The sequence below is a fragment of the Dermacentor silvarum genome, chromosome 6 (assembly GCF_013339745.2).
Source record: "Dermacentor silvarum isolate Dsil-2018 chromosome 6, BIME_Dsil_1.4, whole genome shotgun sequence".
NCBI classification, from domain to species: domain Eukaryota; kingdom Metazoa; phylum Arthropoda; class Arachnida; order Ixodida; family Ixodidae; genus Dermacentor; species Dermacentor silvarum.
In genome coordinates this window covers 149,143,993-149,160,925 of record NC_051159.1, presented here as the reverse complement: position 1 = coordinate 149,160,925, position 16,933 = coordinate 149,143,993, and the positions used below count along the sequence as shown (strand labels likewise).

At 46.0% G+C, this 16,933-nt stretch overlaps 2 protein-coding genes across 3 annotated transcripts in view; both read left to right on the top strand.

Annotated features, from left to right (window-relative positions):
- Positions 1 to 8,262, top strand: part of LOC119456209 (FAST kinase domain-containing protein 3, mitochondrial) — a 29,137-nt gene extending 20,875 nt beyond the window's left edge. For both annotated transcript variants that reach the window (XM_037717842.2, XM_037717839.2), the window contains exons 9-11: positions 4,871 to 4,943; positions 5,058 to 5,172; positions 8,105 to 8,262. In XM_037717842.2, coding sequence (XP_037573770.1) covers positions 4,871 to 4,943; positions 5,058 to 5,172; positions 8,105 to 8,197 — 281 coding nt within the window. In that variant the 3' untranslated portion in view covers positions 8,198 to 8,262. The remainder of the gene's footprint in view (positions 1 to 4,870; positions 4,944 to 5,057; positions 5,173 to 8,104) is intronic.
- A 4,333-nt stretch (positions 8,263 to 12,595) lies between these two features.
- Positions 12,596 to 16,933, top strand: part of LOC119456208 (methanethiol oxidase) — a 162,729-nt gene continuing 158,391 nt past the window's right edge. The window contains exon 1 of the mRNA XM_037717837.2: positions 12,596 to 12,881. Within this exon, the coding sequence (XP_037573765.1) occupies positions 12,848 to 12,881 (34 nt within the window). The 5' untranslated portion in view covers positions 12,596 to 12,847. The remainder of the gene's footprint in view (positions 12,882 to 16,933) is intronic.

Genomic DNA, 16,933 nt, shown 5'->3' with positions numbered 1-16,933 from the left:
GCAGAAGTTATGTGAGTCACATTGCTGTGGCTTACGTAGCTTATGTCTTGCAACAAATCGTTTAAAAACTTCTGCTCTAATGCAAGCCTTTACCAACGAATTGCATAGCACCATACAAAACTGAAGTTGTTTGTTAACCGTGAAACATTATGAGCAGTCAAGTGTCAAAAATGCATGGTTGTGAATGTCCATGCATTGCCCAGCTATTCAATTGCAACAATTGGCCCACATGGTGGCTGGTGTGTTTTACACCACTGGTGAGCGCTGGGTGATGGCTGGGGGGCCAAATACAGTCAAATTGCATCACAAAGTCCCTTGCTTTTATCGTATACCACACTGCATCAACTCGGTGTCCTCAGTGCCCAATGGTGGTGCAAAAAGTGCCGGCCGCCAAGTTGCCTATTACCGCGTTTGGATTACTGAGTACTGTACAAGCCACATTTTTGTAATGTCTTTTTTTTTTTTGAGGAAACAAAATGCAGGGACACTGTGAGTTCAAATGTCCATGTGAGTAGTTCAAATAAACGTGTTGAATCCCTATATATAGAGTTCAAATGAACCTGTTAAATACCGTATTTACTTCGCATAATGAATGCAGTCGCGTGATGAACGCATCCCCCACTTTTCCAATCAAGAAATGTGTTTTTTCATTTTCTCTCATAACGAACGCACCCTGAACTTGCTGCCATGAAGTAGGAGAGACACGGTACGATTCGGCGTCTGATATGGCGTCCAGCGGGTACGATTGTATTGGGTGCCGTATCGGATGCTGAATTGTACCGTGTGTCTCCTACTTTTATTGATATAGCAATTATATGGACACTCCAGGTGCATTTTTGCTGTCGGTGCCGACGATCGTGCCTCAGTCTCCCGGACACTGTGATCTCCCCCGTTCGAGGGAGGAAAGTGGGGAGGAAACACACCGTATTCTGTTGCGCGTGTGGTGCCGGGGAGGGGGGGGGGTTGGAGGGAGGGGGGCACCAAAGTAACTCTGCATTGCGTGGTTGTGCGCGTCTTATCTCGAAAGCGACCTGCATCGGGGGCTGAGTCTAGCAGTGCAATGGTGGCTTAACTTTGTGCGTGCTCTGTTCTTGCCGCACAGTTTGCTTTGAAGCGATACATAGCACGAAGGTCACTTTGCTCGCTTCCTCACGCCACGTTCTGACAGCGAGTGCCCGCAGTCATAGAGTGTGATGTGTTCATGTTTGCCTGTGCGCGCTGACACCATGCTTGTTAATTTACATAGTTAGCAAATGTTTGCAAGTTTATATGGCCGATAAATCTATTATCCTTATTTTGTGTAGCTTATTTTGTGTAGCTTTGTGCTAAAGCAGTCGATGGTTCGGCTTTCGGGCGGAACTGCAACTCTTTAACAGCGGAGCCGTTTAAGGAAAGGAAAGAGTGGAGAAGGAAAGGCAGGGAGGTTAACCAGTTCAGCACAACCGGTTTGCTACCCTACACATGGGAGCGGGATGAGGGGAAATGAAAGATGGGGAGGAGAGAGAGAGAGAGCACATAGCACAGCACACACATCGTCAGTCACAGTCCGTCACTCTTGCGTGGTACCTGACATCACTGTCACAGCCGCTTGTCCAAGCCCGTTGCTTTTAAAAACCGAAGTAGTCCCTTCGTTGCCTTCAGCTGCGATGTCTTCTGTCGACGACATGTGAAAATCACTTCAGCTGACATTGGTCTGTTGTCAAGGTGCGCTAGAACGGATGCCAGGGACTGTCTCTGAACATTATATTCAGGACAGTCGCATAGAATGTGTTCAGCGTCTCCTCGCAAAGACAGGCATCGCAAAGAGCGTTGTCGGCCATTCCAATCAGAAATGAATAAGATTTAGTGAATGCCACCCCTAGCCATAGGCGATAAAGCATAGTGGTCTCTCTTCGGCGGAGTCCAGATGGCATACAGAGATGCATCAAAGAGGGCAGGTGGTAGTGACGATTGCTCCGGTTGGTCTGGCCGCTGGGTGTGCACCATAGAAAGAGCGTGATCTCCTGGGCAAGCACTCGAAGCCTGCTGGCAGCGTCGGACCGTGAGAGTGGTATGGCCTCTTCCTGTGTGTCGTCAAGAGCTGCCCGAGCGGCATTATCGGCGTCTTCGTTCCCTATGACACCGCAGTGACTTGGAAGTCACTGAAATGCCACGTGGTGTCCTTTCTCATGTGATGTATGGAGTAGGTGCCTAATATCGAATACGAGCTGTTCGTATGGCCCGCGACGCAGAGCTGATAGCACAGATTGTAGGGCTGCCTTAGAGTCACTGAATATTGACCATTGTCGAGGTGTTCCCGATTGACAAAACAAAGTGCAGCGCGAAGAGCAGCTAGTTCTGCAGATGTCGATGTCGTTGGGTGGTCAGTCCTGAAGCTGATGGTAGTAGCTCTTGCTGGGACAACCACAGCACCGGACGAACATTGGAGGTTTGTGGAACCATCAGAATAAATATGTACACTGTCCGCATACCTCTCGTGTAGAAGAAGCAGAGACAGTTGTTTCAGCACAGGTGACGATAGCTCAGATTTTTTCTTGATTCCTGGTACAATGAGATGTACTGTGGGGCTAATAAGACACCAAGGGGGCATCGATGGTTTAGATGCAGCGGTGAAGCCCGAGGGAAGTGTGTCGTTGTACTTGATGATAGTTTTAGAGAACGATGCTTGGCTCCTCTCTGAAGGTAGTGTTGCAAGGTGGTGATAGGGGGCACGTGCAAAATGTCTGATGTGCGTTCTCAGGGCTTCCACCGTAATGTGAGTTTGCATCGGATGGTCCCCAGCAATTGCAGTAGTTGCCTCTGTTGACGTGCATCTGGGCAAACCAAGGCAAACTCTGAGTGCTTGAGCTTGTTCTGCCTGCAGAACACGAATATTTGTCTTGCAAGTGTTGTTCAGTACAGGTAGACTGTATCTTAAAAAACCGAGAAAGAGAGCTCTGTAGAGTTTCATCATTGCGTCTACGGACATCCCCCACGTCTTTCCTGTCAAGTATTTAAACAACTGGGAAATTGCTGTCAGGCGCCGTTTCTTGTAAGCCACGTGCGGGCTCCAACAGAGGTCTCGGTCAATGATTACGCCAAGAAACCTGTGGGTTCTGACATAGGAAATGGTCCGCCTATTGATTGAGATGACATAAGGCGTCATTGGTTTACGAGTAAATGCGACTAGTGCGCATTTTTCTGGTGATATGCTGAGACCTTGTTTACACAAGTAGCTCGCTGTGAAAGTTGCTGCTCTTTGAAGCCGCGCACGTATCTGTGGACGTGTGATTGCCGAAGTCCAGACACAGATGTCGTCTGCGTATATTGAAATCTTGATGGTAGTTGGTAAGTATTCAGCAAGTCCAAGAAGAGCGAGGTTACATAGCGTCGGGCTGAGAGCACCGCCTTGAGGAACGCCTCTGCTGGTATAGCGTCGCGTAGTCGGGCCATCGTCAGTTAACACAAAGAATGATCTTGCAGATAGGTAACTTGCAATCCACAAAAAGACTCGACCACCTAGGCCAACCGTTGCAAGAGCATCGAGAATGGCCTCATGTAGTACGTTATCGTATGCGCCTTTTACATCTAAGAATAAAGCTGCAGATAGTCCTTTACGGGACCTTTCGTGCTGAACACATGAAACGAGATCAACTACATTGTCGATGGAAGAGCGGTCACGTTGGAAACCAGCCATGGAATTCGGATAAATCTTGTAGTGCTCAAGGTACCATTCCAGGCGGCCAAGGATCATCCGTTCCATTATCTTTCCTACACAGCTGGCCAGCGCTATTGGGCGGTAAGAGGTGAGCTCGAGTTGGGATTTGCCCCGCTTCAAGAGTGGCACCAGGTGGCTTACTTTCCATTCATCAGGAACGTTTCCCTCCTGCCTTGAGGAGTTGTAAAGACTCAACAATTCTTTCCGTGCGGATTCTCCAAGATAGCACAAGGCTCGATATGATATACCATCTGGACCCGGAGATGAAGAGCGTCTGCAGAGAGCTAGTGTCGCCTCGAGCTCCTCCATTGTAAAAGGAAGGTCCATGCGGCAATCACGGGAATGGGGGACGTCACCTTGGGCTGGAGGATCTGGACGAGTCGCTTGGTCGGCGATCCTCACACAAAAGTCTTCTGCGACATCGATGTCTTGCCGCCCTTGGAAGAGCGCGAGCGCCTTGAAGCGGAGCCGTTTAAGCCGGCTGTAATGTGTGCCACCTGCCACTGCGTTGCCTAGCAACCACCTCGCGGAGCGTCGCGCGCTATGCTCGGGAGAGAGAAATAAAAAATGAGAGCGAGAGAGAGCGCGTGCATCGTGCGCTATGCTCGGGAGAGAGAAAGAGAAAATGAGAGAAACAAATTGTAGCAGCACCAACTAGGCAACACGCAGAAGTGCTGCCGACGCCATCCGCGCTTCTCCGTTTCCCCGCATTAGCGCCGAACGCTTGCGGTGTCCGTGACTGCAGCAGGCACCTCTTGTGGCGGCTCGGCCGAGCTCCTGCCAGCCACGCGCTACTGTGCATGCGCCGTGACGTCATCCCGGCGTGTCGTCTGGTGCGCGCCGCCCGTACACTATGCAAAGCTTTCGCCCCACTTCCCCTACGTATGCTCGGACTGCAAGTGCTTCGCGAGGCGTTCCCCGATGCCATGGACCACGAGGAAATGCTTATACACTTCGTATAACTTAGCATCACTTGGCATTACTTCGTATAGCCAGGACCGATCAGCTCCGCTGTGTATTTAGCCTTGCGCTGCTAGTGCAAGCTACCCCGATTTTTTTTAGAGGTGGCCGTGGAAAAAAAATTGCTCAAAATTTTACATGTGCTAATGTCTGCATTTTAGATCATAATGGTTTTTCACACTTTGTGTTCTATTTTTTTTTTTTTTTTGATAGATGGAGAATTGATCGTGGACAAAAATGCACAACCTGTTCTGCTTGACTCAAAGCCTCAGCCAGATCACCATAGGTTTGTTCATTATCTGGAACTTCAGAACTTTTCCTATGACCTATGTGGTCGTGACTGGTGTACTTGCTTTTGTTGCTGTTGTAGAATTTGTCCCTGTTGTCTTCTTTCCTGTAGAATTGCATTGGTGGTGCTTGACTTTAAGGACTTGACATTGCACAGCCAAGTGCCAACTGGCATCAATGCTCTTCGAATGCGGCTACTGAAACATCTCGGCTACAAGGTGTTGCAGGTAGGCACACATGCTTTTGAACTGTACATTGAAATACAAATGCTAGTTATTTGCCCTAAAAATAAATTATTACACAATTCCCACGCATTGTGGGAATCTAGGTTAACTCTTTCCGTACCGCACCCATTGGGCATGGTTAGCCCTCTATCGATGGTTTGAAACGCTGCTTTTGAGACCTTCTGCGCCGCTCACGGACACACAGCGCCATCGGACGTGAAAGAGGAGAAACTATATTTTTGTTTTCTAAGGAGTTCGCTTTTTTCCTGCCAAGCGGTGATTTTTAAACGCGCTCCGAAGTTTCGCAATCGTCAAAGCAGAACGCAAAAATGTCCGGCTCCGGAAACGACGCGTGCGCTTCGGGAGATCGCAGGTATCACGATTCCGCTGCCTCTGTGGCTGATCTTATCGATACATCGAATAGCAGCGAGTCAGAGGACGCTGACTTTTCGTCGGACTTTGAAAGTGACGGCGACGCAAACCAGCCCGGAACATCGGCGGCCGCAGCCCGGTACACCCAACTGTAGTGCTTGCAGTTAAATTTTTGTAGTGGAATGCCTGCTCAATGAAATAATTCGGAGATAGTGCCTAATAGACGGCAATACATTTTGTATATCTCATAATTTTCGTAATATTTTTTTCTTAGTAGATACAAGCGTGTCTTTACAAACTTTGTTCAATTTTATCGCACAATCTTGATTTTAACAATTTATCTCTTTTTTATGACATACATCTCGTTAATAAAGCTTTTATGCATGAAAAGTGCATTCATTTTGCTTTCTGTTTATGTATTACATTGAATATTGAGTGCAGTAGTTCCTTCACAAAAAAACATCTGCCATAACATACAAAGAACACCTGTTTTCCTCATGGTAGGGAAAGAGTTAATGTGAAGCATTAGCTGCACAATGCGTGTGATTAAATGTTTTGAAGTTTTGTTTTGTGTGTATTTCACTTCTGCTGTTGGGACTCACAGAGGGGCTATCAGAAGCAGACTGATGCATACCTTTTAAGCACCTGGTCTCAAACAGCATGATTGGGACATGAATATACCCAGTGCCATTTGTAGTAGAACATGTAGCTCCATCTCAAGCAGAACGCACAACACATCTGTGCTATGAGAATGAGGGAACGCCCCCACAAGCATGTAGTGGCTGAACTAGGTGCGTCTTCTGCTGTATTTGATAGAGAATGAGGGCAAGAATGCTTGACGTCACTCTGAAAACACTTGCCTACAGCTGTTCCTGTGGGCATGGAGCTGAGGCCACTATTGCGGGATTGCCTAATTCTGCATGGTTTACAAAGCATGATATATTTGCTTAGAGATGACGAGGAAACACTTGGATGCACAATGTACCACCGAAGCAGTGGCAACACCTGTTGGGTGTTGCATCTGGGCTGTACTGGGTTAATCCCGATGGTGGGGCAATGTCACATAGCATCTCTCAAAGGGCTAGCTGCTATGAAAAGTGTAGGAAACTGGCATGCTCTGACTTTAAGAAGTAAATTGTTACTATGCAATGCAATGCATGGGCCAAGCACTAAATTGCTTGGGAGAAGAGCTGGTAAGGTATTTACTCTGTCGAGCCATGCATGTGTCTGTGGCCTAACGAGTAGAGCATCGCGCTTCTGCACTGGGCAAACCATGTTCGAAACACACGATTGGACATGCAGTTCCTTTATTTATTATTGAGGCTGCGATTTTGAGGCTACCTGGCCGAACGTATGAAGAAGCCGCAGTGATCAATCCTAATAATACCTTTACATAAAAAAAGGAGGACCTTCTTCAGTTTACGAATGGCATTGCTGCAATAAATTTGCTTCATAATAGTGAAGTCTGTATAATTATACATAATGAGACCTCTGTTTAGGAAAACCCACTTCCAAGTAATTATTTAACAAAGTGTTTGTGATTTCTCAGCAACAGCTAAACAGGCAAACACATCTCATGTCAGTGAAACTACAGTTCCATCTTTAAAGAGGTCCCAGTTTCTTTGAACTGTGTAGCAAAGTTTGTAAGGCAGTGCATTGGCAAGAACAGGTTTAGTTCCAGTAATTAAAATTGGTGGGAACTGCTCAGAAGAGTGATTTAGGAAAGTTTAAGGCACTACAGTATTGCATTATCAGCATTTTTTTAAGCAGGCCTTTTAACCATTAATGCAATAGATTGTGATGGAGTAACGAGTATGTGTGAGCATGTGCAGCAATGACACAGCAGATTAACAGCCACTTTACAGCGCTTGTTATTTGTCCATTTACTTCTTGGTTACTGGTGAAGCAAGTTATATAAATGCCATAAACCATTAATGTGTTTACATTTCTTTGAGGTGATAATGATTAGTTATGAGTTAGAGCTGAAATATCTAATGCACATTCATCTCTTGTCATCACATGGGTGTGTACTATACTTGCGAAATGAAATGCGACAGGGAAATCTTAAGTCGATAAATAAGCGCAATTGCTTGAGAGTGTGATGTCACGTTGTGACGCAGCTGGTCACTAAAGGTGATAGGAACACTGATCTAAGCATGGGAGCCACAATTAAGCCAATGTAACAAAAACTCAAGGGGACAAAAACAAAGGTATGCACATTAATTAGCCCTAAATTGATGCATTTCATTCTGTGAGTACTGTACACTAGCAAGCCTTACCATTTCCTGTGCATATCTTGCCTAGTGCCACCACGCAAAAGTTAATTTGATTCATTAACTGTTTGCAGTGAGTGGGAGCTTACTCCAAGTGGGGCTATTATAAGTTGACCATTTGTTTTTCAGCTTCTTAATGAAGCTTTTACACATTTGATCTCTGGTTTATATTTCTTTCAAGGTAGAAACTTGATGTCTCTTTTAAACACAAGTGAGCATTGTAGATGTGTATTCATGCAGTAGTTAGCATAACTACACCATGAAACTGCTTTGTTTTATTGTATTTATAGGTTCCCTACACGGAGTATGATGAAAAAAAACCTGTCCTGCAAAGAGTCAGGTACCTGCACGAGAAGTTACTCCAGTGTGTTGCTAGATCCTAAGGATCACTGTACATATTAGGCTGCTGCTGTTTGAAATAAATGCTAAGACTAGAAACTGCCATAAAGGTTTGTTTCCTTACTTTAATGAAAATAAAAAGGAGACATAGTCACCCTCTCTTGGTGATGGCTACCCCTTTTCACATAGTAGTAACAAATATAAGAAAAATAATGTAAGGAGAAATGTCCCAGGTTTGGAAAATCTTGAGCAGAGTTAGCTAAAGGCAACGTTACTAGACTAGCTTCAGTTGTAAAACTCGGTGGCGTTGTGCGGAACCGCCACCCACCCGCGCCTTTATGGTGCTGCCATTGCACCCAGCTTCACTTCCCCACTAGCCGGCTACGCGAACTGGCCGGACGAAACACGCGGTGCTGCGTTGGTGTATTCTGTGGTTGGTTGTTGACGGCGGATTTCAGGAAGCATGTCATCTGCGAAGCTGTAGCCTTCGCCGCGTTTGTTAAGGATATTAGCAAACAATGCCGACGTGCTGTGTTCCTGATTGCAACAAGCAGCTATCGAACAATGTCGACAGTTCGGCGTGCCACTTCTTGTGTGCTCCCAGCAATGCGACACTTCGCTCGGCGTTGAACAGAGCGATTCCTCGTGCCGACCGGGAACTCTCGGCGAAATCCATGGTGTGTGATTTACACTTTCATGAGCAGGACATCTTAAAGTATTTGTGCATATTATCAATGGACAGACAGTTGAGGTGCCACGAGACAAGTGGACACTTGCCGAGGGTGCGGTGCTGAAAGTGTTCCCTGAACCTTCCCTCGTATCTGTCGAACCAACTGGGGGGCGGAAACAAAACCACGAACAAGGAGAGACGTTTGGTGACCTGTTCTCGGCCATCTAAGAAGAGCTGTGAGAGCATATGCTGAGTCGTGTTGGGTGCCTCTTGCACTTTCAGGAACTTGGTGCATGCATCATTAAATTTTTAACAGCGGAGCTGTTTGAGCTTTTTGCTTCCCCGCATAGTGTTTGCAAAAACTCGCCTAGCGATGACGTCACTACGCACAGCTGTGCCTTGCATCACCTTGCGATAGCCTATCAATAGCTAATTGATCAATAATCAAGAAATTCTAGAAAATGCTGGGGATGACTTGGTAGTAAATAAATTAATTATGGGGTTTTACGTGCCAAAACGATGATCTGATTATGAGGCACGCCGTAGTGGGGGACTCCGGAAGTTTGGACCAAATGGCGTTCTTTAACGTGCACCTAAATCTAAGTACACGGGTGTTTTCGCCCCCATCGAAATGCGGCCGCCGTGGCCGGGATTCTATTCCGCGATCCTCGTGCTCAGTAGCCCAACACCATAGCCACTGAGCAAACACGGCGGGTGACTTGGTAGTGATTAGCCTAACCCAAATACGTGGCCAATACCTTGTGATAGCCAATCAATAGCTAATCGATAATCGATCAATAATCAATAAACTCCAGGAAATGCTGAGGATGACTTGGTAGTGCATAGCCTAGCCCAAATGCGTGGCCAATACCTTGCAAATAGCCTATCAATAGGTAATCGATAATCGATCAATAATCTATAAATTCTGGAAAAGCATAACCCGTAAGGCCAGGGTCAGCCAGGTGCCGATCAGCTCCGCCGTTTCTTTAGCCTTGCGCCACTTGTGCAAGCTACGCTAATTTTTATTGAGTCACGCGCATGCATAAACGCATACCTTGCAGGAACCTTGCATGAAAATGCATTCTTAGGCAAGGTTCCTGGAGGACCGGCGGGGATCCAGTCTTGAATGAAAGGCAGCAAGGAAACGTGCCAAGCTGCTGTAGGTAGAGTTGATTTCCACGTAGGCCCAAATCATTTGCCTAGATTATGTCCCTTCTGACAGTTTAAGTCTTAGCTATATATAGGGGCATACAGTTGTTTTTTACTTCGTTTGCTTTAATAAAGCATTCATTGGTTTACAAGAAAGTTGTGCTGTTATTTTTGTGAGTAACAAATTTGGTCTCGCTAGCTGGCGTATAACTGCCCCAGACTAAAGTGTTAAGCAAGTAAAAGCAGCGAAAAAACGTCCCAAGCTGCTGTATGGGAAAAGTAAACTGCGTGAAAGGTTTAGGCGGCAGGAAGAAACACACGACATCTAAAAACGCAGCTTCTGCGCTTCGTCGTATGCGTTTCTTCCTATCGTGCAGTTTACCCTTTTTTCAGTAGGAACCAACTAGCCCGGTATATCTTATTGCTGTAGGTGGATACCGCTTTCGCATGGTATCACTAATTCGGACTATAGGGAGAACGCCAGCGAGCGTGAAACACCCACAAGCTGCCCATCCGCACGAGCTCAACGCTGCGTCGAGGCGTCTGCAGTGGAGCGCGATGGAACGGCGCCGCCATCTGGCGGCTGCCCAAGGAGTGGCGACAGTGGCGGTAAGCGCACGGGAGGAGAGTTTTACAACTGAAGCTATTCTAGTAACGTTGACTAAAGGGAGTAAATGAAGTTTTCATATAGCCTTGGGCACATTCGAACATAAAGAGACAAAAGGTGAGGACAAGTTGCATCGCACAGTATACCAAGTTCAGAACACATACATCAGGCCGTGATGTTGTTCAATATCAACAAGCTTAGAGATGAGGATACACAGATCACATAATGCACATTCAAAGACACAACAGTCAAAAGTGGGCTTTATTTATCACACAAAACTCACGAAGGAATTAAATGTAAGAAGTAGCAAGAAAAAGATAAGTGTGTAAGCACACCCTCTGTCATGCTTATCAAAGCAGAGATAGAGCTTGCAGGGTTCAACGAGTGACAGTAAATTTGTTGTTTTGGCCTATTGCATTTTCTCATGTCATTATCTTGCTGCTTATATTTAGTTCACTTCGCCATGTATATAATCATATTCACTGACAGGACTAAAGAGTTGGTAGTAGTTTGCGCTTCGTACTTCCTTGTCATAGTCATTCATATTTTCAGTGTTAGAACTCGGCGCAAAACAATCGGGAAGAAACTTTCACTGTGCCACAACCCACATGCGTGGAAAAAGAAAAAAAAAAAAGTTTGCTACGTCACACAGGCGTACCGGTGCTGAGGTTTTAGCGCGACCTTCATTTTCTCGTCCAATAATCAACGTATCACCACGAAATTAACGCAAACAGACTTAAAAAAAAAAGACTTTATTAGTCTAAGCTGATTTGGTGCTTCTCGTTAGTGTCCTCGTTAGAGTTCGTTAAAGCTGCCTTCTCCGCAGTACGAGACCTTCTGGGGCGAAGCCCGCTTCACTAATTCACATGATATTTCTGGCGATACGCCCGGGAAAGCCCGTGTGTGTGTGTGTGTGTGTGTGTGTGTGTGTGTGTGTGTGTGTGTGTGTGTGTGTGTAGGTGCGTGCGTTCGTGCGCGCGTGTATTTGTGTGTTCAACCGACCGCCGTTGCTAGTAAACAATAAATGAGGGTACATTAGTTTAGGGTAATGGTGCAGGCCTAATTTCTGCGCTGTGTCCGACTGTTCTCTCCGTTGGTTCTTTTAGCATGCCTTGTGGTGAAACTTAGATAATAATGCAATTTATGCACAGCGAGTGCTCGACATTTGACGTTTTTGAATAACGATATTTGACGCTTTTTAATAATGGTGCTCGAGCGACGTATAGTTGCAGGCAGTGTAGATTGCGATTCTTCAAGGGTTCCTCAGTATATCCTAGACATAGTACTGCCGCACTTAACTCCGGCATTTTTCCGCCGCCCATTGTTATCGTACTATTCAATCCTGGCCCAATGGCACAAACTTATTTTTGTTAGTTTCACTTGTATGACACTCGGACATGTATAGCTTTCCATTTGCATGCACGTTGTTCTGCACGTTTACTTATTTTCAAAGTAAAAAAAAAAAAAAACGAATTGCAAGTAATTGCAATACAGCAATTATGATCTCTTAGCGTAGCGTTTATTCGCGAAAAGGGAAAAAGAAATATAATAGATAAGGTTTATAGAGGCATGTTTTAAAGCGAGAAAATTGCAGTATCTGCGAATAGTGCGGTGAAACTGACTCCCGACAAAGTACGTGAACAACCATTTTAAGCAAGCATGGAAACATTTCGTGGTACCAAGAGGGAGTATACGGACTTCACTGCGGTCATCGATGCTCTCGAAGATGTAATGTAAGAATGCAAGTCGTGGGCTTGGTTGGATGACGGAGCCCTGGCTTCTGACGTTAGTGGACTCGAGTATGCGAACTAATTCCACACTTAGAAAAAAAAAAAAAAAAACCTTCATAACTGGAGAGCTGGGTGCAGACAAGACGGATGACAATTGTGTCCTTCCTGCGTGCAAGTTTTAGTTAGCATTTTTCTTTCTTGCTCGTGACGACGCTATAAGTGCAGTCGGAGATCGAAGCGACGAGTGAACGTCTCAGCGTGGTAAGCGTGGCAGTCTAGACGAAGTTCAGCCACTGACAGATGACGAATACGGAGAGGACGCGCTGCGGGCCTCCGTTCCGCCCGACTGAACGCTGTGCTCGGTTTTGAGAGACTGCAGTCAGTTGCCGTGCGGCGCCAAGACGGTTGCCCACTCCGGCAAGAACTGCTCCTGCAGCTGCACCCTCTTCCTCCCCCTTTTTTTCTTTTTCTTTTTTTTCTAGTTTTTTTTTTTTTCGGTTTGATTGAGTGACCCACGGACATCAAGACGGCTACACCGATGAATCAAAACCATATTCAAGGCCGGAACCGCGGTGAGTTGGCAACGACGAATTAGAACGTCGGCTAAGTTTGACCCGAGCGTGGAAGCGCACAGCTGTTGCACTTATTTTTAAACCTGGACACGCAAGGCGTGTATTCAGTGATTGTGTGCAGCGAACAACGGATTGTAAGGAGAGATGTACGTGTCTCTTGGGTAGAGGACGATCGAGTCCGTCTGAAGTCGCGGGCAACTTATCTGTGGCAGTGAACGGAAAAGTACAGGGGCGGTGCTTCTGCGCATGTGTTACTGCGTCAAGTTGGCCGGCAAACTTTAACATAGTTTTTTGCAATTCTGAATCAGCGTAGTTACTTGCGACATTTCGCATTGGTCGAAGAGCAGAAGAGTGAAGCGAAAAAAGAAATAACGTAAGAGTACCACGTTCAGTGGCGTGTCTTTTTTCTCATTTCAGTGTAAGTGCTGTAATATATATATAACATTTCATTTTTTTCTGTTCCTCAGCTGAAACAAACGCGAATGAGACCGTGGGCCTATCTTCAGCAGCTTGACACGCGTGCGCCTCGATCGCCTCCGTAGCTTTCCCTTCATTACCACAGAAAGCTTCCGCGAGTAAATAGCCTGTATGCGAAGGCAGGTTTCAGCTTAAAGAAACAAGCTTCAACAGCACAAGAAACGAAAGGTTGCTCGAAAGCAGTGTTGTACACGTTCCTCTAAAACAGGAACGAAAGCTCGTTCCGCGTTCCTTCCCAATTTTGAAAAGAGTTCCCGTTACAAGTTCCTTTAATGCGAAAGGAACGCGTTCCAGTTCCTTTTCGAACATTGGAACGTGTCGTTACATTGACGTTACTTTTTATTTTTTTAATTAGAAAATAGTGTCGGATAATCCTGTAGCGAAATAAAGTGAGCAATTTAAAACTCACATCGAACTACGTATATTGTACGAATTTGAACATCGCCGCAGAAGGTTATCTGGAGATAAAAAGAATCCAAAGAAACGCTCCTAGACTAATTTTTTTCAGGGAGCACCGGACATACTCCAGACATGTCTAACTGCAACTTTGGTGCTCGTCTATTACAAGTCCAACACATATGGCACTTTCCATTTCGGTCTTCAAATGCGCAGTCGGGATATTGCGCTTCAGATGTGCAAATAGAAAGTTACTCACATGTACCAATATAATTAAATTTCTTGCAGAAGATGATGATGATGAAATAAACTTTAATTTTCGAGACAGTGTTCCCGAGCGTTTGAGCTGTGGACCAATCAAGGTGGGAGGGTCCCACCAAGGTCGATCTTGGTCCCTCTCTGGCCGCGATAGCATCCCGGGCTCTGGCGACAAGACGTCGTTGGTCGTCCAGGGCCGGGGTGGAGATCTTGGCCTCCCACGTCTCGGCGAGGAGCTCCACGTCTTCGGTCATTGTATGCTTGGTAACGGCCTCTTCGGGGCGCCACGGGCGCTCGAGTATAGTAAATGAGCCAGAGTGTCTGGCACGACGCAGATCGGGCAGTTGTAGAAGTGTAGTGTCGGGTGGATGCGATGCATGAGGATCCCATGGGTGTAAGTGTTGCTCTGCAGTCTTCGGAATGCGGTGCTTTCCTCTTTGGTCAGTTTTGGGTCGACTTCTTGCGGAAGAAACTGCATCAAAAGGAACAATACATAGGCGTCTAATGAATGCTGACTCAATATTGCTGCATGAGTGGGTAAAAATATCCAGAATACATATTCGCAACTTAGTAAAGTCCCTTGTTTGAACTCAGCAATATAACTCACGAAAAAAAAAATGCACCATACTCACGTGACAGGCAAGCCTGTCACGTGACAGGCAAGCCTGGCAAGCCTGTCCTTGCGCCTCACGCGGTCGCCCATCCGCCCTGCATGATGTGCTGCGTACGTGCGTGCGTCTGTTCAGTGCCGTGGAACGTTTACAGTGGGAACGCCGTTCCCTTTGCCGCTCCTTCGTAAACCTAACGAGTTACAGTTCCACCGACCCTTAACGGAACGGTGGCGTTCCTCCGTTCCTCCCAAAAAGAACTAGTTCCAGGAACGCCGTTCCTGTACAACACTGGCTCGAAGTGTGTTCATAAGGCAAAAAAGATGGTTGCACCCACCTCGTCAAAAGCACGCGGAAAGAATTGTGGTTGTGACCACACGCGCAAAAGTGCTACATTTTCTTTTTCTCTTTCTGTCTGGAATTTATACCGAAATATAGTGAACCGCTGCCTTACCGAAGCGTTATCCGGACGGCGTTCAGAAACGATAAGTTTCAAGTTTTAGTACTGTCCAAACGGTTCTCTTCGAAATGCACCAGCAAAACTGTACCGAATGATGGCTTAATTAGCGCGTTGGATGCCTTCACGTACGCAAGCTCGTGAAGGTATGGCCAGGATAACCGACCGGTCCTCGACAGCCGAGATGTGACGTCTGAATCAACGATGGTCTGAATGGTGCGCGCAATGTATATATAAGGTGTCCCAGCTAACGTTAGCCATTGCAAGCTGTTCACCGAAAAAAAAAAAAAAAAGTCATGGTACAACATACGACTTTATGACCGTAATTCTTATAATTGCATGAATCTTGCATCGTGTTCTTTTACTCTTTTATGTTTTTTTTTTTATTTTGCCTTGAACAGCTTGGCTATCGTTAGCAGGAACACACGGTTCGTACCTTCATGTTTAACGCATTTGAAATGTCTTTTGGCCAGTCTGCCCTTGCCATCATGCATAGTATACCTTGACATACCCGTCGCTGGCGGCTTAGCGGCTGAGGCGTTTTGGTGTTAAGCAAAAGGTGGCGGATTCGATTCCCAGCCGCGTTAGACGGAACGCTATAGTTTTCACGTGACGTCACGGACGGAGCTTCTCACAATGCTGGTACCCAAATATGGCTGCCATGCATGACGTGTGTGCACCATATATCACGGGTACATTGTTCTGCTCTCTGACGGTGGCAGTTTTTCACCGGTTTATCACTGCTATCGATTTGTCGCTCCGCGCAAGACGCGCTTGTCGTAGTGCGCATTGCTTTCACCACGTTTCTTGCTTGCACAGCTGCTCGAAGTTCTATATATAGTATCCCGACATGGCGGCCACGATGATGTCGATGCAAACTATCATATCTGTCTAGACCGCTCGAGCGCTAGGCTGCAAAGCAAATTAAGAGTAATAACACAGCATCTGCTATTTTCAAGTTATACACCTGGCTGACATGTGTTGCCCGGGCTTTCTGTGGCTTCTGCTGGTAACAAGCACTGTCTCAAAGAGCGGCCAGCAATTAACGCACAGATATCGATTTCTTTGCAACGCAGCTCACCGATTCGGCGCTCTAGACAGAAGTGTGGCCCACTGTGCTTAAATGCATCGTAAAAGAACGTAAAAGTGAGTAGCCGTTGTGAGGTGACTATACGTCTTCGTTTACTGTGACTTTTGAAAGAAAATCACGCGGTCAGAATTTTCCGGCGCCCTCTACTGCATGTTAAAGCGTGCTGCTTATGGCACTGACGCGGATCCCATGAAGCATTAAGTATATAAAGACGACACGTACAAAACGAAGTGTGAACTCTTTACTTGTTCCGTGTGTCCCTCACTACCGTTAAAATTGATCAATCGATCAACACACACAAAGCTACCACCGTTTCTTTTTTAAGACACTTTAAATGCCGATGAAACGCTGAAGTGATCTCGTCAAAGAAACGTCTGACGGACATGTACGAAATTGGCGTTTAAGAGGAAGTAATTCATTCTTGTAACTGTTAAGGACATAGCTTTAATTTAGGGGATTAAATTATTTGGAAATACTAAAGGATACGGCAAAATTTTTACGAAGTGAAATGTTTGCAACTCCGCAACGAAATAAATATAAGTTCTGAGAACGAGTGGACAAGACTGAGACATCCTGCTGAGCTTCAGAGCATGTTTATTTGTGTGTAGAGCTTTTTTTTTAAAAAAAAAGCCGGAGTATCGCCTTTCAGGCGAAACATCGATTGCGATAACGGACAGATATACAAGTGGACAGATATACAAAGTAAGGATAGTAGTTTTATCGGCCGTATAAACTTGTAAACATTGGCACAGTACCGAAAAGTTAA